This window comes from Pelobates fuscus, chromosome 5 (genome assembly GCF_036172605.1).
Source record: "Pelobates fuscus isolate aPelFus1 chromosome 5, aPelFus1.pri, whole genome shotgun sequence".
Taxonomy (NCBI): Eukaryota; Metazoa; Chordata; class Amphibia; order Anura; family Pelobatidae; genus Pelobates; species Pelobates fuscus.
In genome coordinates, this window is record NC_086321.1 from 251,857,562 (window position 1) to 251,882,881 (window position 25,320).

The window sequence follows — 25,320 nt, forward strand, 5'->3', positions numbered from 1 at the left end:
TTAGCTGGCTTCTTGGTATGGTCTCCAGCCATTTATCTTTGTGACAACTTTTTCTATGAATAAAGCTATTACCCTCCGTTTTTTTAAAAAAACATTTTGATTGAATCTGATTATCTTCTATGAAGAGATTTAGATCCAGAAAGTTAATGCTAGTGGTGTTTGTTTCATGTGTAAATTTTAAACCATAGTCATTTTGATGGATGTAGTGTATAAATGATGACAAATCTTCGTGTGAGCCTCGCCAGATTAGTATTATGTCATCAATAAAACGTTTCCATAGGACCAGGTTCGCTACCCAGCTATGCCCACTCCATATGTGGTTGGATTCCCAATCCCTCATATATATGTTTGCATAGCTGGGGGCGAACCTGGTCCCCATGGCTGTGCCGGTGGTTTGAAGGTAAAATGAATCATCAAAGAAAAAATAATTATGTTTAAGAATGTAGTGGATACTATTTAAAATGAAATTTCGAAAGTTTGGTGGTATATTTTCATCTTTTTCCATCATACGTTCCACTGCAACTATACCTTTGTTGTGTTTTATTATTGTGTATAGTGACATGACATCTATGGTCACCCAGACATAATCGGGTTCCCAAATTACATTCTCCAAAATTCTTAAAACATGGGCAGTGTCTTTTAAGTAAGAAGGTGCTTCTTGTGCGTATTTCTGGAGGTGGTGATCTACAAATTCTGATAGATGGGCAGATACGGAGTTTATGCCACTGATAATTGGCCTACCTGGGGGGGTTGTGGGGTTCTTGTGTAGTTTGGGGAGAAAATAAAAAATGGGTATTATTGGAAAATTATTGAAAAGATATTCCTTATTGTTTTTAGAAATTATATCATTTTTATATGCTTGTTCCAATAAAGATCCCAAGATGGTGTTAAATCTTTTTGTTGGATCTCCTGTGAGTTTGATGTAAGTTCCTATATCTCCCAAAATTCTATGTGCCTCATTCATATAGTAATCTCTGGTCATGATGACTATAGCCCCCCCTTTGTCAGCTTCCTTTATTACTATGGTGTCCATTTTTTGTAATTTAGTTATGCTTGCTGATTCTTCTTTACTCATATTATATTTATTCACTCCTAAGTTTTTTTCTTTTTCCAATTTTTCTAGGTCATGGCATACCATATTATTGAATGTTTCTAGAAAGGGGCCTCTGTCCCCTACTGGATAGAAATGTGATTTCTTTTTGAATTGTTTCTGTTCTGTGGTGATTTCTTTTGTACTTTCTTCTCTCTTTTTAGAAAAAATCTTTTTAGTGTCATTTTACGGATGTATTTTTGGACATCAATATATGTATTGAAGAAATTCATTTTTTGGTTAGGGGCAAATTTTAAGCCTTTGCTTAAAGCTTTTAAATCAGTATCACTCAGCTCTATATCAGTTAAATTATAAATTCCGTATTGCTTCTCTATTGTCTTAGAGAGTCCTCTCTTCGTGGATTCTCCTCTACTCTTTTTCTTTTTGAGTGGGTGTCTGATGTAATTCCCTGGTGATTGTAACGTGGTTTGAAGAATTGAGTTATTCTCCCATCCCTGTGATGGGGTCCTCCCTCTAAAAAAAGGTTTTCACTCTCATCTGTATGTTCCAGATTAGTTCTTGTTGCCTGGGCATAAGATCTCTTTGGGGGGGAGTCGCGTCGATTTGGGGAAATTGATTCCCTCCTTCCCCTTTGTTTAGAGGAATTTCGGGTCTGTGAGATATTGTTTGTGGTAAATGTTTTGCGTCTTGTGACAGGTGGACTTCGTGTGTAATTATTAGAATGCCTTCTAATTTTAAAGGGTGAATTTTGTGTCTGGTTAATTAAAGGATTTCTTATTCGAGTGGGTGAAATGTTTCTTTTATATGTATCTTGTCTTCTAAAGGAGGTATTTTTCTGTGATCCCTCAAAGTTTCTGGTGTCTCTATCAAAATTTCGTTTGTGTTTATTCTTAATTTTGTTACTAGTGGAAAAAGTGTTGAAAGTTTTATCTCTTCTATCTCTCTTCATTTTATTATTTTTAGTTTCTGATATTCTTTCTTCCAAATTGTTAATTACATTACAGATTTCTTGTTCTTTTTCTTTATATTTATTGGGCTCTATATTCTTACTTCCCTCAGATTCTAAGGTTTTGATATCTGTCTCTATTTGTTCTCTGCCTTGCTTTTCAAATTCAATTATTAATTTCATAAGATTTTGTGAGCATGTGTCTAAGATTAAGTCCCATTTTTTTAGGAATTCCTCATTATCTATACCACATGCAGGGATTTTTTCCACTCTCAATCCCCTAGGGATTAATCCCTCTTTAAGGTAGCTTTCCAAATAGGACACTTCCCACCATTTTTTTGTTTCTTTTACCATTAAGCGTTCTAATTTGGTAAAGTAATAATTATCAGAATCTCTTAAAGGGATATTGTCTATATTTTGGTGAAACATTTTTTCAAATCTAACATTTCTACCCCTTTGTATATTTGCAAATGAATAAGTTGCCATTACGGTTGTGTCACAATGGTGAGGATGATAATATACAAACAAAAACAACAAGATATGTGAACACAACCCAGTGAAAAGAAAATATAAATGAAAGCAAACCAGGACTTCCCCTATATCATAGGTGGAGTATCCAGGTAGATCCCCGAAGACTTCCTCTTGTCTTCAATAGGTATATGCGAATAGGATAGGGGACAATCTGCTAAATACAAATAAAACAAAACAGCATAGCGTATAACTGTGTGGAGACTGGCACTGTTATGTATTCATAATTGGTCACTCACAAATTTGTGGAGATAAAACAGCTTTGAGTGATATATTTTTCCTTCAGTGTCCAGGATGTTATCCCTCCTCACAGTTTCATCAATCCATAGATGTATATATCTCAAGAGAGGGAAAATATATACAAAAAATGTAGTGCACTTCCAGAGTATGAATAAAAAAGTATTTAATAACTTACATTCAAGTTTAAAACAAACAGCATGTCACCATAAAGCGTCCTACGCGTTTCGTCCTTAGCTTGGACTTCCTCAGGGACTTGGTGTCAATAAAGTGCAATAAAATATAATAGCAGCAATAAAATACATCCCTCCCACAGTCCTTTTATACATCCCCATTCAGTGTTGAAGTTCTTTCAGCTGATGTTCGATTTTCTTTTTCGCGGCATGGGGCCGGATGACGTCATCACGTACGTTGCATGCGTTCCACTTGCGTTTCACGGAACCGGATGACGTCATTGCGTGCGTTGCGTGCGTTCCACTTTGCGTTTCACAGACCCGGAAGTGGGTCGTGATCGTTGGTCACTCGTTCTGTTACACTGACTCAAAGTATATTCAAGTGGGTGGACAAAACGGGGAAGGGGAGAGGGAAACAATTAAGAGAGTTCTCTGGAAGGCACTATCTTTCCAAGGCAGATGTGAAATAAAAAAACGAAGAAAACATATATTTATATTACAATCTGAGTTTGTAAATCTCTTAGTATGTAACCCATTTTCACAATTGAAGAATACAAATCTATATAGAGATGTATGTTTTTCCTTGTTTTACATCTATGTACAATTTATATAACTCATACCCAGAAATATATATTTTGTATACCTAAGACTATATAAAGGAATCTTAAACTGGACATCTCGTACAATTACAGTGTAATATGTATTATACATATGATGTACAGATGATACTGTAGTTGGTGGAACCCATTTTCATTGTACCTTTGTCTCATTCATCTTATGGAAAAGAGATATATATATCTCTAGATAAAGAAGGGGATATATTAAAAAATGTTAAGTTGTATAAATAAAAATAAAAATAAAAATAAAAATAAAAATAAAAATAAAAATAATAAATATAATAAAAATGAAAATAAAAATAAAAATAAAAATAAAAATAAAAATAAAAATAAAAATAAAATTAAAAATTAAAAATAAAATTAAAAATAAAAATAAAAATATATAGAATATATAAAAAATGAAAAAATAAAAAAATAAAAATAAAAATAAAAATAAAAATAAAATTAAAATAGAAATAAAAATAAAATATAAAAATGAAAATTAAGTTAAATTAGAAATAAGAATAAAATGAAAAAATGTATATACATAACAATAATTTTTAGTTTTTGAATGAGAGAAAAGTGCAATGATTCCCAAACATTCCACAGAAACAGAATATGAAATAGATGGTGCATTTAGTCTTCAAAAAAACTCCATAAATCTATATCTAAATTTAGACCAAGGGGTTGGAGTGTTTTTAATTTATTGATCCAAAAAGTCTCTCTTTGAGAGAGCTTTTTGGTCAAATCCCCTCCTCTCCAATATGGGTCCACATGTTCTATACCCAAAAAACTGAAATTCCGCCAATCAAATTTATTGCAGGTATTGCAATGTAGTGGTACTATATGTTTCGTTGAATTTTTCCTGATATTATTTTGATGTTCTAATATCCTCTCTTTTAGTTTTCTGCATGTTCTCCCCACGTACTGTTTCCCGCAAGGGCATTGTAGCATGTATACCACGTTTTTCGTATTACAATTTATATTCGATTTTATTTTAAATCTCTCTTTTGTAGTAAAGCTTATAAATTCTTTTTTTTGGGTAAATTTTTGGTTTTTGCATGCTTTGCAAGAATTACAGGGGTTGAAACCGCTGATGTTTAGAGTCGTACTTTTGCGTGGAATTTTTAGAGCATAACTTGGTGCCAATAGATTTTTTAAGTTTTTTGTTCTCCTGAAAATGACTGGTGTTTTTTTTGGGAGCACTTTCCCCAAAATGGGATCCTGACGTAAGATATCCCAATGTTTGTTGAGAATCTTTTTTATTTTCCAATGTTGTGTGTTATATTGGGTCGAAAAAGAAAAATTATAGTTGTCCTTAGAATGTTTTTTGGGATTAGATACTATTAAGTCTCTTCTGTTCTTTTCTCCTACTTCCTTAATTTCTTTGTCTAGCAAAGTTGTTTCATATTTTTTTGCCATAAATTTATTTTTTAAATGTTTGGCTTGTTCCCTAAAGTCTGAATTTTTTGTACAATTCCTTCTCACTCGTATTAGCTGGCTTCTTGGTATGGTCTCCAGCCATTTATCTTTGTGACAACTTTTTCTATGAATAAAGCTATTACCCTCCGTTTTTTTAAAAAAACATTTTGATTGAATCTGATTTTTATTTTTATTTATACAACTTAACATTTTTTAATATATCCCCTTCTTTATCTAGAGATATATATATCTCTTTTCCATAAGATGAATGAGACAAAGGTACAATGAAAATGGGTTCCACCAACTACAGTATCATCTGTACATCATATGTATAATACATATTACACTGTAATTGTACGAGATGTCCAGTTTAAGATTCCTTTATATAGTCTTAGGTATACAAAATATATATTTCTGGGTATGAGTTATATAAATTGTACATAGATGTAAAACAAGGAAAAACATACATCTCTATATAGATTTGTATTCTTCAATTGTGAAAATGGGTTACATACTAAGAGATTTACAAACTCAGATTGTAATATAAATATATGTTTTCTTCGTTTTTTTATTTCACATCTGCCTTGGAAAGATAGTGCCTTCCAGAGAACTCTCTTAATTGTTTCCCTCTCCCCTTCCCCGTTTTGTCCACCCACTTGAATATACTTTGAGTCAGTGTAACAGAACGAGTGACCAACGATCACGACCCACTTCCGGGTCTGTGAAACGCAAAGTGGAACGCACGCAACGCACGCAATGACGTCATCCGGTTCCGTGAAACGCAAGTGGAACGCATGCAACGTACGTGATGACGTCATCCGGCCCCATGCCGCGAAAAAGAAAATCGAACATCAGCTGAAAGAACTTCAACACTGAATGGGGATGTATAAAAGGACTGTGGGAGGGATGTATTTTATTGCTGCTATTATATTTTATTGCACTTTATTGACACCAAGTCCCTGAGGAAGTCCAAGCTAAGGACGAAACGCGTAGGACGCTTTATGGTGACATGCTGTTTGTTTTAAACTTGAATGTAAGTTATTAAATACTTTTTTATTCATACTCTGGAAGTGCACTACATTTTTTGTATATATTTTCCCTCTCTTGAGATATATACATCTATGGATTGATGAAACTGTGAGGAGGGATAACATCCTGGACACTGAAGGAAAAATATATCACTCAAAGCTGTTTTATCTCCACAAATTTGTGAGTGACCAATTATGAATACATAACAGTGCCAGTCTCCACACAGTTATACGCTATGCTGTTTTGTTTTATTTGTATTTAGCAGATTGTCCCCTATCCTATTCGCATATGATAAAAATGAGGCTGGAATATTAGTCTGTGGATAGGTTCTCTTTTATATCTTTATCGGATATGATATTGGAACACAGGGCTTGTTCACGTCAGAGGACTCCTTATCTAGAAGGGAGTCAAGACATATGGCAGATGAGAGAGTTGGTTTATACTGAAAGCGGAATTCCAGGCAACTTGTGTGTGACTTCTCACACCTTACAGAGTAGCTCTGCTGAGGTCCCAGCTTCAAAGAGGAATTTAGGTTGTAAGCTCTGAGCTCCCATACAATCAAATTAACCCCTTTTGAAATTGACAATACCACCTCTACCAGGAAGCCAGTTCATATATGCACAAACATAACTTTCGTTTTACTGATCTGAGCTCTTATTGGATATGTTGTGCACTCAGATCGGTGCTATTCGGGAATATAATTTTTGTGGGGTTCCAATGCTGTGGTCATATATTTTTGTGATATGTAAAAATTGTATGTCAGTTTTCCTATTTGGGAGATAATTGGATTAGCTTAATTGGGGCTTAATTATCTCTCAAACACAATGGCTTGTGGGAAGGAAACCCCTGTGATTTTGTATTAGAAACCCCATGCTAGGGGCACTGCATAAGAAGCAGAGTGTGGCCTAATAAAGCTCAGATTGCTGATTTTACCCAATATGACTGGTTGCGTCCATTACATTGGGGAAACACTACACAAAGGGAATACTTTCACTATATTCAGCACATCTGGAATTAGGACTAGTGGAGGATTGAAGGAATAACAGCAATAGACTCACAAACCCGTGATAGGAACCATTAGCAGTTACTTAGTCACTGGATTTAAGTAGTGGTAGCCAGTAAGACCCGGCCTTCAGTGGTGGTATTGCAGTTAGTAAAAAGACGCTACTCACGAACTGTATCAACATGCACTTTAGTGAGTAGCAGCTAGTTGGTAAACAAAAGTTGCAACAACACTGGAAACAAGCCTACAGCTGAAGACTGACAGGGTTATTTACTAAAGTGAGATTTGATGGATATTCAAAGCGAATTTCAAATTTAAGGCCCAAACAGTGCATTTGGAAAAATGCTCTGGCCTAAAATTTTAAATTCACAGTAAATAACCTTAGAAATGATTAATTTATTGCTTAAAGTAAATTGCCTGAAAACCCATACCTCATTACAATTTTTAATGACTACTACGAATATTAAATATAGAAAAAAGCAAAACAGATTTTTTTTTTTTTTAATACTGATACTGCTGAATGTTTCCACTGATTCTTAGCAAACTGCAAAGCCATCTCAGTTTCCTAAAAATAAAAATGGTCACAAAAAAGTTGAATGGTGCTGCCACCTACTGGGCCATGATATTAGGACAGCTCAGATCAACAACATGGCATTTTCTAAGCTATTTGTGTTTACAACAGTTAAATATAAATCTTTCGGAATAGACCGTTTTATTAAATGTTTACTTTTGCCGAGTCTATATTTTGCAATAAACTATAAGAACTGATAACGTCCACAGTGAACCTTTTGTTTTTATGAATTTTCTCAATCAGCATGACACTTTTACCCTGCACTAGGGATTAAAGGGTCCCAGTAATCCTGTTATAAACCAAAGTGTGCAAGGAAACTGGGATCACGGTGTTCACTAAACTTTAGACCAAATCTCTCTGCACAGCGTTGCTTATTAGATTTTCTGTACCTATGGGCATGGGGTAGAGACATTATTTGAGTAAATTTAATTTCCTCCTTTGTTGTCAAAGATCCTTCCAACTTATGAGTGCACACTGGACTGGGCACCTACCATCACCCAGACTCCTACAACTCCAATCCGTTGTGTGCATGTGAATCTGGCAGATAACAGTACACAGTCCCATTCACAAAACTGCTTCTGTGAATAGCAGTCACGATATAGCCATTAGTGTCCTATTTGATGAAAGGAATTACGTATAGTTGTGGTACTACCCATTCTATAAACTCCTGCTTAACAGTATACGAAAAATCCTGCTCACTGGGATGAGTGGTTTAGTATCCTATTGGCAGGGAAGAGTCTGCCTATTGCTTCTGCTTGCACTAGAAAAACTAGGAACTTTATAGGGTATTTTATTTTTGTGGGGGATTTTGTTTTCCTAAATCATATGCTTGCCTACAGGTATCGCTCCTCAGCAAAGGCATTTTGTCCCTTTGATACTTTGTTGGCTTCTGGAAACGTTATCTGCCTGGAGTGGTCATCACAACTGAACTCTCAGCAATGCACAAGATGAGACAACTTTGTCTATGGAAAATCATGCTGGGCCACAATATCTTCAATAGACAGTTGTTTGCAATAAGGTGCCACAGGCACCTATTGCTCATTGTATGTGTCCAGCTAATGTGAAATGACAATGAACGCCATCTATTGTCAGATTGGCATTTACAGGACAGCAAGTAGTCCCTATTTTGTACATGTATATCTCTATTCCACTAGAATATCTAAGAAATTTACACACGGTCTACAAGAAGTTTTCGGGAAAATTCGATTTATGAAAGTTCAAAAGTGACACAGCCATTTTAAACATCCCTCAATGTAGTACAAGTCTGGTCCAAAAAAAAAAAGTGTGCCATCCCACCTCCCAGCCTGAGATCATCAAGATTGATGATCCCAGCCAATCCAATGCTAGTGTGCATATGCAAAAGATCACTGCACCAATCAAATGCTCTCTATGAGCAGCATTTGATTAAGAATAAAGATTGACTGTTTTCACATGAGAAGCACCTCCAGTGGCTGTCAGGAAGACAGTCGCTAGAGGTTTGTTAAACCTGCAATCATAACATTGCTGTATCTACTAAACGGCATGCTTTAGATCAGGGGTTCTCAACCTTGTCCTCAAGGACCCCATACCAGTCCAGGGTCCAGATTACCTGGGTGTGTCTAAGGTGTTTAGAAAAAGAAAAAAAAAAAAAACACCTTAGAGTCTAAGGTGTTTTTTTCCCCTTTTTCTAAACACCTTAGACACACCCAGGTAATCCCTAAACCCTGGACTGGTAGGGGGTCCTGAGGACTGGGTTGAGAGCCCCTGCTTTAGATTGAATAGTTCAAACTAAATGGACACTGCACCCAGTCTCAAATTTTGATGAAGTGGTCTGGTTGCCTTAAGTGGTTCTCTAAATTTGCAGTTTATTTCTGAACTCTTTACAAGTTATCAAATTAGTGAATAAACCAAAATGTAGAATGACCAGTAGGGGAATCTTCAGTCTCTATCAAAGATCTAAATTAGTTATAAGGGGGCGGAGCCAAGCAACCAAGCGGCCCAGACGTGCCAGGCAAGAGCTCCCACGCCTGGGAACAAAAAACGGGGCATCTTACCCAGCCATTGAGACCCACAAGCCTGAGACCACGACAATTGTGTCCAGGAGGGGCTACCGCACAAACCGGTGCCTCTCTCGAACTCTAACTCAGCCTAGCGGATACGCCGAGGCTTGCGGCCTACCAGAAGCTGAGCCACGGAGAGACGGCCGCTCTCCGGGCACAACAACGGTGACTGGGACCCCGACAAATCACCTCCTTCCCCACCCAGGACCGGTGGGGGATATCCCGGTCCACCTACCCAGACTGAGACGACCAAACTACAAAATACCCTTGAGTATACAGCAGATAAGTGGAGACCACGAGGCCCGATCAAAATGGCCGACAGTGGCGCTACCCACTCAGATCGACAAACTCCCAGCAACTGGGCAGCAGACTTCAACGCCAGGTTCGAGGCTGTTTGCAACCGTTTCTGGACACGCCTGGAGCAGAAACATAGACCCATACCACCAACACTGGTCCATGCTGGGCCCAGCATACACAGGGAACGACAGCTTGGCAGAGGGGAGGACTCCACAAAGCGCAAGAGCAGAGTGCGGCAAACAGAGACCCAAACAGGCGCACTTCCCCACACGGCATCGGAACCACAAGGGGTGAAACTTACCCAAGCCACCTGTGCCAGCGGAAACACCTGTGGAGGCCCAAGTCTGCAGCCCGACGCAATCACAAGCGGAGACACCAGCCACAGACACGACAGCGGTGAGACCGAAGAAACAGCGGAACACCCACGCCGACAAGGATTGGCACCTGCCGCCCTGATCCTACGGGAAGAACCCTAGGACTTTTGAGACTCTTAACCCGTGGGAACAGAGCACTACTGTCCACGCAGTCCCCGGGCTGGAGGAACCACCCGCCACCACAAGGCTGCACAGCCCCCCACAGAGAACTGAGCCCACCTGTGAGTAATGGCCCACGACGGGGCATCGGATGACCGACCGAAGCATGCACAAGCCACACTAACCGCAGCCCCAAACCTCCCCCTGACTACAGGACTCTTGGCGTCGGAACAGCCGACACACAAAAGTAAATTGCCTAACTTCATATTGGAATACATACACTGTCATACTTGACTAGCACACTAAGCTGGATACCCTCCGCTTACCTAGGATACACATCACAATTAACAAAAGGGTACTAGCAGCACCATACGCTGGCCTCCCCACAACACGTAAACGGAATATACTACCTTAGGAACTACTCCTGATACGAATCTCAGTCTGATGTTAGTAACAATAGATGTTTGCATAGCATGTTTACCTACCACCAACACCGAAGCTTTAAAGACACAACTACTCACACCTATACATCTTAAACATTTTGTGCATGTTAATCATTTGCCTCTGTAAAAAGTTATGAACGCATGGGGACTGCCTTTAGGGCACCTCAGGCATGCTTGTATAGTTCTCTTGCACAACAAAAATAAAGAATATAAAAAAAAAAATTATCACAGGTCCATTGGACCCCTATCAACTAGGATAACTCTGCTTAACAGTACTGTCTATCTCCTGAGTTATGTTAACTGGGAGAAAAAGTAAGAAATTATGGACCATATCTACCAGAAGGGAAGTGGTCGGATGTAGCTATTCACATTACTTCCATCATTCCATCAAATCAAAAAAAATGGGATGGGCTCCTATAGAAGATCATTTGGATCAATTAGCTGGCAGATTTTAATATTTTCAGAGGATGTTTAATGGATTGAATGAGAACTTTAGAACTATGCCTCCGACCTTGGATTGTTATTGAATAATCCTACAGGACTTTGAGTACCATAAACACAAACTGATCTTCAGGTTTGTGCATTGGAATAGCTCATACGGTCATACCCATTCCTAGAAATTGGATATATAACTAGACAACAGCAAAGCATAAAAAAAAAGACATAATTACTAGTTTATTGAGCTTAAAGGCTCAGCTAGTTAATTATGGTATTCGGTTATGGTATTAGTGATTGTAACATAGTTTACTAAATACACTATGTACAAACTGCTAGTAAATATCTATATAAATATTGTTTTAACTTAACAAGCCAACCAGTACTAGTTTGGGACATTCAAATCTAGGTTGACACGGGAGAGACCTGTATCATGGTTTCATTCTGACTGTTTTATATAACATAATACGTGTAACTTTTAAGACAGGACATCACTACGCCATCTTCATTCTAATGGACCAAGACTCTAAGCTGATCTTTCTTTAATGTATCATGATGACGTGTATTTCTTTTAAATAAACTTTTTAATAAATGTTTGCGTTCAAAAAAAAAAAAAAAATTAGTTATAAGAAATATTGCAAAACGTGTAAATGCTAAATATATACTGCGCATCTAATTAAAAATCCAACCAAATGCACACTCACACAAAAGGAGTATTGTAACACAAAATTTGATTTGTTGGTTACATAAATAAAAACATATATAAAACTATTTCAGACATATGTTTTAAGACATAAAAAAAAAAAAAGCTCTATTGTATATTCTAATATTCCACTAAGTAGCTGTCTATGTTTAGGAACTCGACTTTGAAGAATGAAGGGGAAAGAAAGGAAGATGTGGTTATGTAACCCTTCACATTTTAATAGAAATTTCATAAAATTTAATGGTCAGCAGATGTTAGTTTTAGAGGTGTTTGGCAGTATTATAATACAGACCTTTCCAAATTTGTGCTTTAGTGCGAGTCCCGCCTTTTGAAAAGATGGAATTATATCAGATTTGTAGTTCTTTACAAGTATACCAATATCCACATCCTTGCTGTATGGTATAATGTTACACTGCCTATACCAACCTGAAACAGTGAAAACAAACAAAACTGTCAGTACTTTCAGTTTATTTGCCAGCAACTAATATATAACTAATAGTGCCAGGATCCTATGCCGCCTCCCCCCCCCCTCCTTTGCAACCCCCAGCGGTGATCAATAAAGTGTTAAAAACCCTTTATTTACTTACCTTACCTCTGTACTGATGTCCCTCAGAGCTAGGTCACGGCTCCACCTCCTCCTCCGTCCCACAATGAGCGGGCGCTAATGCGCAGCAAATAATGTGCATGCATTAGACCTCCCAATGAATCAATGCGTTCCTACAGGGCAAAATCTGACGCTGGATGTCCTCATGCAGAGCATCAGATGCCGGACCAAAGGTCCATTTGAATGCAGAAAGCACCTTCAGTGGATGTCTGAGAGTTCCTCTGCAATTGCAATGTTTAAGATTGCAGCCCTTGGTGCAAACGGGGTCACTGTACCCAGACCACTTCAATGAGCTGAAGTGGTCTGTGTGCCTATGGTGTCCCTTTAATAAATACATTGATTATATATAAAAATAATGCACACCAGTTTGAATGTAGAAGGTGGCATGTCTGCATGCATGGAGGCATCTATGAGAGATATACTTGCCTAATGTTCTCCCTCTTGGAGGTACCATCTTCCTTCATGGTCAACACTCAGCTACTGGCAGCTTCATTTGCCAGGAACAGATGTCACTTCTGCATTCTCTAATACAAGTATGTCAAACTCAAAGGGTTTAGCTAGCAAGGGCTAAATAAACAAGGTTTAAATTTATGTGGGCCGCAAAAAAAACAAAACCCCCCCCAAAAAAACAAAAAAAACCTAGAGAAACACAAACTAAAGTGAGTATAATTCTCATGCAAACAATATGTAATCCTGGGTACATATGAATAATTTACTTGAAAGCTTCACGGCACGTTACTTACTGTCTCAGTAGTAATGCCACTGCCTGGAGTGTCTGCTCGCTTCCTAAGTCCCTTTGCAATCTCCAGGAAGAGTAATGTGTGGCTGCGCACTCCACTTCTACCCCTCTTCCATTCCTGTCTTTCTCCCACCATCCATCCATGTGTCTGTTACCCTCTTCCATTCATTTCTCCCTCCCTCCCTCATCTCCCCCTCCCCACATCTTCCTCCCCATTCCATCCATGTCTCTCCCCCAGGTCTCCTTTCCTTCCATATCTTCCCCGCCATCTCCCTCCCCCTTCTATTCATGTCTCTGCTCCCATAACTTTCTCCCAACACATTCCATCCATGTGTCTCCCCATCCACATCTCCCCACCCCCCCTCCATGTCTCCTTTCCTACCCCTTTCCAGTTATACTCTGTCCCTCCCTCCTTCCCTATTTTTACCTCAGCTGCCGGCTCTGCCCTACCCTTCCATTTTACCTAATAGGGGAGCCTCTCACTCTCTGGCGGCATGCGGACAGATTAAACGCCGGGTAGTCACATAACACCCGGCACTCTTATGCAGAGCAGCCGCATGCTTCCTGGGGGCACAGGGAGTGCAGGCCGAGGCGGGCGCTATATCACTTGTCAAGTCTGACAAGTGATTTTTGAGCCCCCTTGACCAGCGCTCCTGATTGTCTGGGCCGCATGTTTGACATGCTTGCTCTAATATAAGCCACAGTATAAAAAAAAAAAAAAAAAAAAAAAGAGGATGATGAGATGACAGTTTTTTCACAATATGTTGTTAGTCATGCGTTAGATGGATATGTGAAACAAAAACAGAAAATGTCCAGTGGTGGAGTATATCTGGCCAACAGATTAGACTTAAAGGGTTCTTTACATACCAGACGGACTTCGTAGTGTATTTTTTCTCAAGTGCCCATGCGGTCTGGGATACGTGGGTAAAACAATACGTGCTCTGAAAGATTGTGTGTCAACATAAGACCACGATTCGCAGCCTTACTTCTGATGCTCCAGTTGCATGACAATTTAGAGAGAAGAGGCTTAATGTCTCTCAATTACGTTACCAGGTACTTGAAAGGCTTCCTCCACTCACTAGGAGGCGGCATTAGGGAAAAATTACTATTACAAAAAGAAACTCGTTGGATGCACCCGCTTGATACAGTGTACCCTCATGGTCTTAATAAGAAGCACTGGTTCCTTTAGGTGTATGCTTTGTATGTGCCCACCTGGATAGGTCTCCTGGATCGGGGTATGTATTCCTATATTTTGAAAAAAGTAGCTATCACTACTCTCCTTCCATCCAGACTACTCTATCTATATAGTTCTATCTTTATTGGCTTGCTGTACACCCTCACTCCCTGGAGAGGGTGGTCGATTCATGTATTATCTAATTTGTTTGTTTTTCTTATTTTCTTTTCCTTGTATTGGGATTTGGTTTCTTTTCACTACACTGTAAGGTACATCCTCTGGGTGGCTTTTAAATGCTCATGAGTCTTCTCTGCTAACCATGCTTCTTTATATACACTGTAGTGTATTGTTCTGAGTAGTATGTATATTGGTCTAATAGATTGCAGTATATACACTGATTTTCACTAGCTTTCTTTAACATTTGAATGATTTTTACAACGTTCTGATACTGTATACAGTTGGAAGTTTGTGTCTTTCCGTTTCCTAGCAATGGAACGTGATGACGTCACATGCGACGTGCTTGACGTCTGATGTCATCACACACGCATTTGCCGATCCAGGAAGTGATGGGAGATTCTGAAACTGCCAGAGAGACCTGGATTTGCGTAAACACTCTGCACTTGTATTGTATCTTGTCTTTATATCCTGCATACCATAGGACTTCATTTTTGCTTTGTTTCTTGGATAAAATGTATGTGGAAAGTCACTTACATTTAATAGAGCTTAAGACCAACTTCTTCGGATATGTGGGTGCTTTATCTTCGAGAATATAGGTCCTCAACGGAGTGTTGGTATGGAATGTACCCCAAACGTCAGGAGCAATATATAATGTAGTATGAAGCAGCAATGCATTTACAGTTCTATATATTACAAATATAAATAGTTACATTCCTACTTCATACTACACTATATATTGCTCCTGCTCTTTGGTTTATATCCAATACCAACACTCTATTGAGGACCTATACTCTCTAAGGAAAAGCACCCACATATCACAAGGTGAGAATTGTTCGGTCCAAGCCTGAATTCCAGAGATGGTCAGAAGCTCTATTATATGCAAGTGACTTTCCACACTCATTTTAACCAAGTATCCAGATTTACTCCACCGCTGGGCTTTTTTCTGTTTTACATACCAATCTATATTAGATGCAACTACTAACCCATTATGAAAAACTCCCATTAATACATCCAAGAGGAGATAACCTTGGCAGGTTGTTGAAGCCACTCACAAACAAAACTGTTCAGGTTCTTAATCTTTGTTTGTACTAATATCTTTACAAAAATATAATAAGATGCCTTTTTCCATTAGCCATTATCAATGGTGGCAGATGGGGATGCTAGAATGAGGCAGCAGTAAAGTAATATGTGAGAATTGTACTGTACTACGGGCTACGTTAAAGTCAAACTAACTGATCCACTTAAAGTATTTTAGACCATTTGTCTTGCTCCACGCCTGGATGGATTTATCTTTCATAAAAGTTTTCTATAATGAAAGAAAAATAAATATCCAGGCACACCTGAGACTTGATAAAGGCTAAAGGATCAGAGAGGAGCTGAAACGCTGTCTCCACTTCCTGGTTTAAAAAAATAAAAAAATAGTAAAAAAAAAAAAAAAGATTGCCTTTTAGAAGACACCTCAGATGTGCCTGCATATTTCTTTTTTTTCCATTTGATGTCTTCAGGGATTGGCCCTCCCTTTCTGGAGCACCCTGCAGGAAGTATTCTCCCCTTTTTAGTGTGTGCATTACACGCAAAACGCAAAGTTTTCTATAATGACTCGGAAGAGAGGAGGAGAAAGATACGCATGTTGGCATTACCTAGACATGTCCCACTGCTTAGCCAGAAGCTGATGCCCAAAGTATCCAGTGTGAATGCTGTCAGGTGCAGCAGGGATTTTGCTTTCTTCCTGAACTCTATACCTTCCAGGGAGATGTCATCAGGGTACAGCTACAATGACAGAAAATACATGTGAAGGCAGCTTTTACATTACCTATGACCAAAACAATGCTTAAGTTCAAATAGGAATAGGCTGCAGTGATTGTACAGGTGTTTCTAGAACTCAAACTCTATTTATTTCAGACCTTAATTAATGGCAAATCCATGAGCAGCAGCAACTGAAATACCTATCTGCAACTAAAAGCCTAATGACACATAGTGTACAATGCAGAACCACCAATTTGACCACTAACCCCAGATCAACTCACTACCACGCAGGAAGTAAAACAAGGGAAAAGGTGTAGTGATGTTAGAGAGGGGGCATTGAGTTACATGAGGTCAAAGTCTCCTATACCCACCAACCAAAGTCTGCTATACCCGCCTTATGTTATATAAGGGTTCAACGTAACAATGTTCTGCTTTTTTGACTAACCTGAAAAAATGCTCTTGCTTCTTTGTATCTGCACTCAAGAAACTCTGAATGAGACATCTCTTTTAAAAACTGTGCGGGTTCTTTAGGAATTTGCACCTTCAGTCCATCAGCGGTGATCAAAAGTAATTCAGCTCTGAAACAATGATTGAAAAGATAAGAAATATATTAAAATATCACATATCCCCATAAGAGTGAAAAGAGAATTCACTAGATAGATACCTGAAAAGAAAAAAAAAAAAAAAACACACACAGTGGTCTTACAAAAAAGATTTCTTGGTCAAGACCCCATATATATATATATATATATATATTAGATAAATATATGGAACCCATCTAATCAGTTTCCACAGTCATTTAACTAGCCAGTATTAAAAGTAACCACTCAACTTTCCAACCATAGTAGGCCCAATATGATAGTCCAAATAAATAAGTGAACTCAAAAAAAACCCCCAAAAAAAAAACCACATACCCCATACAAACAAAAAACACCACAAAACTCATCCAACAAAGCCCTGCCAACCTGCGTATCTACCCCAAGTAGATATTACCTTAACTAACCTGTTACTGTCACAACAAAGTGACCAAAACACACAGAATGCAACCCCAAAATAGAGAAAACATATTACTGGACCTTAGACTGGCTGGGTTTAATGTGGACAGCAAAAGAAAAGTCAAGGAATAGTCAACGTCTACGAAAACCAGAGATCGGTATAGTAATAAGGAAGGAATAGCCTTGTCAGGAAACCAGAAAACAGGAGAAAACGAGACGATTCAGGATAGCAGAAAGCAGAATAGCCCAAATACAAGTCAAGTCAAAAATACAAGAGAACACTATCAGGAAAGTCAATATCACTAGAGGGAACAACAGGTGAACCACAATAGGGCACTGAACCCAAAGGCGTTCTAATTATTGGGTAGCGTCTTTTGCTTTAAGACCTCGCCCCCAAAAACATTAGGGGGGAGTTCAAAAATTAGAATTTTCGCGGCAATGCAGCTATGACGGCGTGCATGCACCGCATCATAAAAAGGGCCGTGATCTGAGATACCGGCGTCCGACATACCGTGCAGACAGCAGGAGGAGTCGGGAGCTGTGGTTAAGGTAAGGTATTGTGGCAGTTACCTTTTAAGGGTGTGGTAAAAAAAAAAAGTCAATAGCACTAGAGGGAACAACAGGTGAACCACAATAGGGCACTGAACCCAAAGGCGTTCTAATTATAGGGTAGCGTCTTTTGCTTTAAAACCTCGCCTCCAAAAACATTAAGGGGGAGTTCAAAAATGTGAATTTTCGCGGCAATGCAGCTATGACGGCGTGCATGCACCGCATCATAAAAAGGGCCGTGATCTGAGATACCGGCGTCCGACATACCGTGCAGACAGCAGGAGGAGTCGGGAGCTGTGGTTAAGTAAGGTATTGTGGCAGTTACCTTTTAAGGGTGTGTAAAAAAAAAAAAAAAAAAAAAAAAAAATTGAAATCAAAATAAACTATATCCACAATAATACTATTTTTGTCCAGTGATAACATTAAAAGAAAGACTGCGGGATGGATTCAGCATGCATTGTTAATGTACTAGCTACATTTACAAAACATTATTCCAAATGCAAAACAATATAAACTTATCTCAGTATGAGTGTTCCACCAAAAATTATCTTAAAGTGATGTATGTTTGAACCGGAAAGTGGCCCAGATCCACCAGTCAACTGCTGGCTTCCAATTGTTTTGTAAGGGCACAAAAGAGCACTTGTGATCACACATACACATGTTCAGTAATTGCTCCACAAAAGTGAATGCAGAAATTACTGAGAAGACATAAAAGGAGAGGGTACAAGAGTTTACTTTTTCAAGGTAAAGGTGTCCATTTGGAACTAAACCTTTCATTCACGACACAAATGAAATACATTTTACCTGTTGTAAGCACCAGCATTTCGACCAAACTGAAGTTTCCGGAATGGTGCAAATTTCCTGTCCATATTCCTTTTAAGTCTCAAAGGACCATGCCAGAGGTAGTTACCACTCCTTTCATAAAATACCACCAAGTGGATAGTGTGAGCTGCCATTTTGAAGATATAGTGCAAAGGGATTTCCGTTCCAGATAAATCATCCATTCCTTCAAGTCGTGGATCTTTCCCCTCGTACTTCTGCCACTGAAATCCCATTTTCTCTGCAGATCGAAACAGGTTACCCTGAAATTGGAAGTAAAAAAAAAAATAAAAAAATTATATTTTTCCTTCTTTTATGCATAATGGTGAAGAATATCTAGAGAAATCTTTCAAATGGTCCTGTTGTTTCAACTGCAATCACCACAGTTCAATTAAAATAAAATAGACAAATAAAAAAACAAACACAGTTGAAGTTGTAGCCTGGAGAGACATGAGGTCTGTGGCTGATCGTAAATGGAATGCCAAGTTATCTAAACCCAGGGTTTTCCTTATAGGATCATAAAGCAGCTACCCAATCACATAGATAAAGAAAATATACCGCTTCCCCGAGGAAGTTGTGCCATCACCAATGAAAAGCATAGAGTTTTTATTCACATATATTACTTCTTTTTATTTATCTATGTGATCAGGTAGGTGCTTTTTAAGACCCCGGAGAAACTAGCATTCAGAGTGGTCGATAACCCTGTTTAGATTGTAATTCTGTAAGTGCATATAATACAGTAAAGGTGTACTTTTATACCGTTTTGCACTATGCTGTATTTTTCTTAATTTAAAGGGACACTACAGTCACCTGAACAACTTTAGCTTAATGAAGCAGTTTTGGTGTATAGAACATGCCCCTGCAGCCTCACTGCTCAATCCTCTGCCATTTAGGAGTTAAATCCCTTTGTTTATGAACCCTAGTCACACCTCCCTGCATGTGACTTGCACAGCCTTCCATAAACACTTCCTGTAAAGAGAGCCCTATTTAGGCTTTCTTTATTGCAAGTTCTGTTTAATTAAGATTGTCTTATCCCCTGCTATGTTAATAGCTTGCCAGACCCTGCAAGAGCCTCCTGTATGTGATTAAAGTTCAATTTAGAGATTGAGATACAATTATTTAAGGTAAATTACATCTGTTTGAAAGTGAAACCAGTTTTTTTTCCCATGCAGGCTCTGTCAATCATAGCCAAGGGAGGTGTGGCTAGGGCTGCATAAACAGAAAGTGATTTAATTCCTAAATGACAGTGAATTGAGCAGTGAAATTGCAGGGGAATGATCTATACACTAAAACTGCTTTATTTAGCTAAAGTAATTTAGGTGACTATAGTGTCCCTTTAAATTCTGCTATGTGTTTATTTTTGCTGTGGGAGACAGAATCCATAACTATCAGACCACAGAGTTCATCCATACTGTGAGTGCATTATTATCCCACAAAACTCTCATATCTTTTGTTATACTACTCAACGTTTCCCTTTTTGTATGTTTTGACAGTAGATTTTCAGTTTTAGAGATTTACATTGAAGATTTAGAATGGCTCCAAAAGACAAGTGGATAGTAAGAGGATACAACATCACCTTTTATTAATTAATTTCTTATTGGAGTCATATTATTGCTGTATTCTTTATAATTCAAGAGTGATAAATAGTTGTTTTACAGTTTACTATATCCAGAACATTCCTAAATATGCTTTGTGAGTTCATGTCTAAATATTACGGCTTATGGTTACAAAGGCTAGCAAGACAATAACTAACATAGTGATAACCATTTAAGGAATAGGCAATGTAAGCTTTAACTTTTAGGTAATTGTACCCCAAATATTATAAAATAAAAGACAAAGATAAAAGGTAATGCTCAGAGTATTACTTTGTGCTCCCAAATCTTGTCCAATAGTGCAAAAGTGGTGACATCTCTAGGCTTGCAGAAATACTGGCATTCACTGGGAGCACTGTCAGGTGAGCTTCTTAGCTGTTCCAAGTCCTTGTCAAGTAGATTCAAAACAAGAGCATCAACAAGATAGACTGGCACATTGTGACTGGAAACCAGACCAAGAAAGTTCTTAACCACTCGCTGTTTGAGAAAAGAAAAAACGATTACTGTATACCCACTGTTTGTTTTCCACACACCATTAAACACTGCTGCATTAGTGGCAAAGTAAGTCTGTTGAGGTCTAGTGATGGCTGATGTAGATCTGCACTAATCCGTAACTATAGATTGCATTTAAAAACGCAAGTCTTCCAGTGTGTACATCCATAACTACCAGGAATACTTCATCCTTGAAAAGTGACACTGTGGGTGCGTTAACTGATTCATCTCATGAATTAAATGCTTATAGTGTCTAGAGCCCACTGGCATCATCCTTCCATTTAACATGAAACCATTTTTAAGGTTTTATTGCTAGAGTCCCCAGCAGACCATTTCCATGGTGTGATTTGGGCTTATAAGGAAGCATTATCTGAGCAGCAAAAGGAGACTGTGATTGGCTGAGAGTGTCAATTGACTACAACCATTGAGTGTATGAATTTGCATGGCTAGAGAAAGTGTATAAATTTTGCCTTAGTCATATCTCCAGTGGGGGGTGAGCCTCGGACACTAGTTTAGTATTAAACTAATTTAACACTGTATGGAGGGATTGTGCGAGAGGACTCCAAGCACTATAAACCACTTCAATGAGATTAAATGGTTATAGTATCTACTGTGGCCTTTAAGTGAAGGGCCCATACTCTCAAAATGCACAAACAATTTTATCACCATAAGAGAGGTTTTGAAGTCCTTAAGTGTTTGGATAGCATCACATTTTGTTGTTACAGCTCTAGACTGGATTTGAAACACTTCTCAAGTGAGCATGCTCACATACTTTTTCCTATTCCCTTTAATGTAAAAGTTACTGAGCGCTCATTCACATGATGACGAACACAAGCATGTGTTTAGTAACTTTTACATGGCAAGTTATAATAGGACAAAAACTGACTAACGAGATTCGAGATTGAATAAAGGGACACTCCAGGCACCCAGACCACTTCTACCCTTAACCCTGCAACTGTAAATATTGCAGTTTTCATAAACTGCAATATTTACATTGCAGGGTTAACTCCTCCTCTAGTGGCTGTCTACTAGACAGTCTTTCAATGCTTTCCTATGGGGCAGTCTAATGCGCGTGCGTGGCACTGTCGCACAAGTGCATTAGGTCTCCCCTGCCGCGCATGCGCAATAGGTCTCCCCCGCCGAATGACGTCGGCAGGGGAGTAGCGTGGGCGGACTTTGAACCAGCGCCAAGGGACGTCGGCTCTGGCGAAAGGTAGGTCACTGAAGGGGTTTTAACACCTTCAGCAACCTGGGATGGGGGGTGGGAGGGAGAGGGGACCTGCAGTACCAGGAAAACAGTCAGTTTTCCTGGCACTGGAGTGTCCCTTTAACTAAGCTCTTAGTAATTTCCTGGTTGAAGAATACATCACTCAGGGTGAATCAGAGCCCAACATTCTGTATTTTAAATCTTCTCAGTAGTGCATGCATGGGTAAAAAGGCAATGCATATACTCTGGAATTAAAATAAACAAAAACAAATGCAAATTATGATTACACTTACCCATTGTGCACTTTCTTGAGATGAGAAACTTCCTTTTAATTTCGAATATGCCGGACCATTCTAAGGAACACAAAGGGAAACGTTTCTTAAAAACTAACACATGAACAAACCAGCTGAAAGAATAGGGTTTCCAATAAATATTAAATTTGTATAATTCCAAAGGCAAGAGCCAATCTGAACAAACATTCCATTAGTATGAACCAATGTCTGAACAATATGCTACCAGCTTCCATCTTAATCCTTCTGTACCGACATTTTATCAGATAATAAATATTTTGGGTTAGGTGAAAGTGTCACATACAGTGGCAAGGTTATTCACTAAAATTGGAATTGATGAGAATTCAAAGTGAATTTCAAATTTAAGGCCATAGTCTTACTGGAAGTATAGCGGACTCAGATATTTTTTTTTTCAGTTTAGCTACTAGGACCTTAAATTTGAAGTTCTCTTTGAATTCCTGACAATTCTCACTTTAGTGAGAGACCTCTATTATTGGTCTCCTTATGCCAAAGGGAGTAGGAACCACGTGCAGGATCTGTCTCTCTTGCAAGGCTCTCCCCCATAAATGGTGATCTATCAGAATGATATATCCAAGCAGCTCCAGAGTGCAAATACTAGAAGGGATAAAGGGTCCATGATATATATACACATGGCAAATGGGTATTGTTTACCCGTTTTTATACTGTTAGTACATAATAAACAATAAAAAAAAATTGCTTCATGATAACTTTTCTACTGCCCGTTTCACATTTTTTGGTAGAATGATTCTTAGTCTTTTCAACACATTCAGGATCAGCTTACACTATGGATTTGATTATTTGCAATTGTCAATCTAAAGCTGTATTGCTTTCTAGCTGAATAATACATTTAACTGAGGGTTGTAGATAACCATGTATAAATGAATCTTACCTTTGTAGATATATAATACTTGAAGTAATAAAGTTGGAATAGAAGAAACAAAGAACTTGCAGCTGTCAGGACGGCCAAAATCACGTTTTTATTGATTCGTTGCATCATCCTGGACTTGTGGAGACCCAATCAAAACTCATTTCATATCTTGTCATTTTTTCTGAAAGAACATGTAGGGTACAACCGTTCTGAGGACGAAGAACAAAATCAATTTGTTGCAGAGCTTTTTGCTGCCTCCTCCACCTTCTCAAAACATTTTCAACCCCTAAGGTTATAGGTATTTTCTTTCACTCCCCAGTTCCCCAAAATATTCTGGCTGGTACTTCACTTACTAGCCAAGGTACTGGCTCACTCCTTACTCTTGCCACCCCCAGATAACTTATTTTATGGTAAAATGAAACCGGTATACGTTACAGTGTCCTTCCCAGTCTGCTACATGTCCCCACACTTTCCATAATATACAATGCATTCATGCTCTTAACACAAAGTTAAAGATTGTTTGCTTACTCAATGCAGCCTACAGGACCACTATAGTCACCAAGACCACTTCAGCTCAATGAAGTGGTCTGGGTGCCATGTCCCCCTAGTTTTAACCCTGCAGTTGTAAACATAGCAGTACAGCTGCAGGGTTAATCCAGCCTCTAGTGGCAGTCTCACTGACAGTCACTAGAGGTGCTTACGTGATTCTCAGGTGTGAAAATCGAATTGAACTCACGCAGCAGGGGGAGGAGAAGTCACCAGAGCTGGATTAAAGGGACACAATAGTCACCAAAACAACTTTAGCTTAATGAAACAGTTTTGGTGTATAGATCATGTCCCTGCAGTCTCAATGACAAGGGTTGCCTAAACAGAAACAAGGTGATTTAACTCCTAAATGGCAGTGAATTAAGCACTGAAACCTGAGAAGCATGATCTATACACTAAAACTGCTTCATTAAAGGACCACTATAGTGCCAGGAAAACAAACTCGTTTTCCTGGCTCTCTAGGGTCTTCAGGCCCAACCACCCGGCTGAAGGGGGAGGAAGGGGATAAACGCTTACCTTTCTCTAGCACCAGGGACTCTCCTCCCTCTTCTGACGTCATCTGCCAAATGCGCATGCGCGGCAAGAGACGTGCGCTTTCAATCAGTCCATAGGAAAGCATTTGTCAATGCTTTCCAATGGACGTCAGCGTCTTCTCGCTATGATTTTTCACAGTGAGAAGCGCCTCTAGCGGTGGTCAATGAGACAGTCACTAAGGGCTGGGTTAACCCTATTGTAAACATAGCAGTTTCTCTGAAACTGCTATTTTTACAGCTGCAGGGTTAACCCTAGATGGACCTGGCACCCAGACCACTTAATTGAGCTGAAGTGGTCTGGGTGCCTATAGTGGTCCTTTAAGCTTAAGTTGTTTAGGTGACTATAGTGTTCCTTTAAGGTAAGTGGTGTGGCTGAAAGGGTTTTAAGCCCAGCAGAAAGGGGGGGGGGGGGGGGGGGGCTAATAACCCTATAGAGTTCCTTTAATAGCCTGCAATGAGTACAACTCATATTTTATCATTCTAGCATAAACTGTGTCTCTGCTGACAAATGGACAAAACTCACAGTGCTCCATACTGATAATCACCATGTACCATCAACAAACATGTTCCATGCCCTGAACCACCAACTGTGTAATAACATCTAAGCTCATTACCGCACTGCACCTTCAACAAGACATGCAACCAATTCAAGTATCAAAACGTCGATTTTAAAATAATCTCTCTTATCTGCATATTTGATTATATATTGACCACCCATTTGAATGATAAATTAATTTTAGCACAATAATCAGTGCATCCTTTAACATACCATTTAGTCAATACATATACAGAGCCAGCATCAGGCATGTCCTACTGCCTTAATGTGAATGAGTTTGGTGAGAGTTCCAAGGAATGTAAGACAATACTCATGGTGAATACAGAACGCTCTATCACTGAATATTACTTCTAATGCCAATCACTTAGAAACCTACCGCCTCTCCCGGCTTTATTACAGTTGTCACTCAGACTGGGTAATCCGAATACAAGCGTATCTTTTAATTACTACACATGCGCAAAACCAT

The 25,320-nt window shown here is 38.8% G+C and overlaps 1 protein-coding gene across 1 annotated transcript in view; it reads right to left on the reverse strand.

Annotated features, from left to right (window-relative positions):
- Window positions 1-25,320, reverse strand: part of FKTN (fukutin) — a 32,483-nt gene extending 7,163 nt beyond the window's left edge. The window contains exons 1-8 of the mRNA XM_063455207.1: window positions 25,231-25,320; window positions 23,241-23,428; window positions 22,334-22,393; window positions 20,615-20,818; window positions 18,735-19,012; window positions 16,832-16,964; window positions 16,281-16,410; window positions 12,239-12,372 (exon numbers count right to left, since the gene is read on the reverse strand). Coding sequence (XP_063311277.1) covers window positions 12,239-12,372; window positions 16,281-16,410; window positions 16,832-16,964; window positions 18,735-19,012; window positions 20,615-20,818; window positions 22,334-22,393; window positions 23,241-23,348 — 1,047 coding nt within the window. The 5' untranslated portion in view covers window positions 23,349-23,428; window positions 25,231-25,320. The remainder of the gene's footprint in view (window positions 1-12,238; window positions 12,373-16,280; window positions 16,411-16,831; window positions 16,965-18,734; window positions 19,013-20,614; window positions 20,819-22,333; window positions 22,394-23,240; window positions 23,429-25,230) is intronic.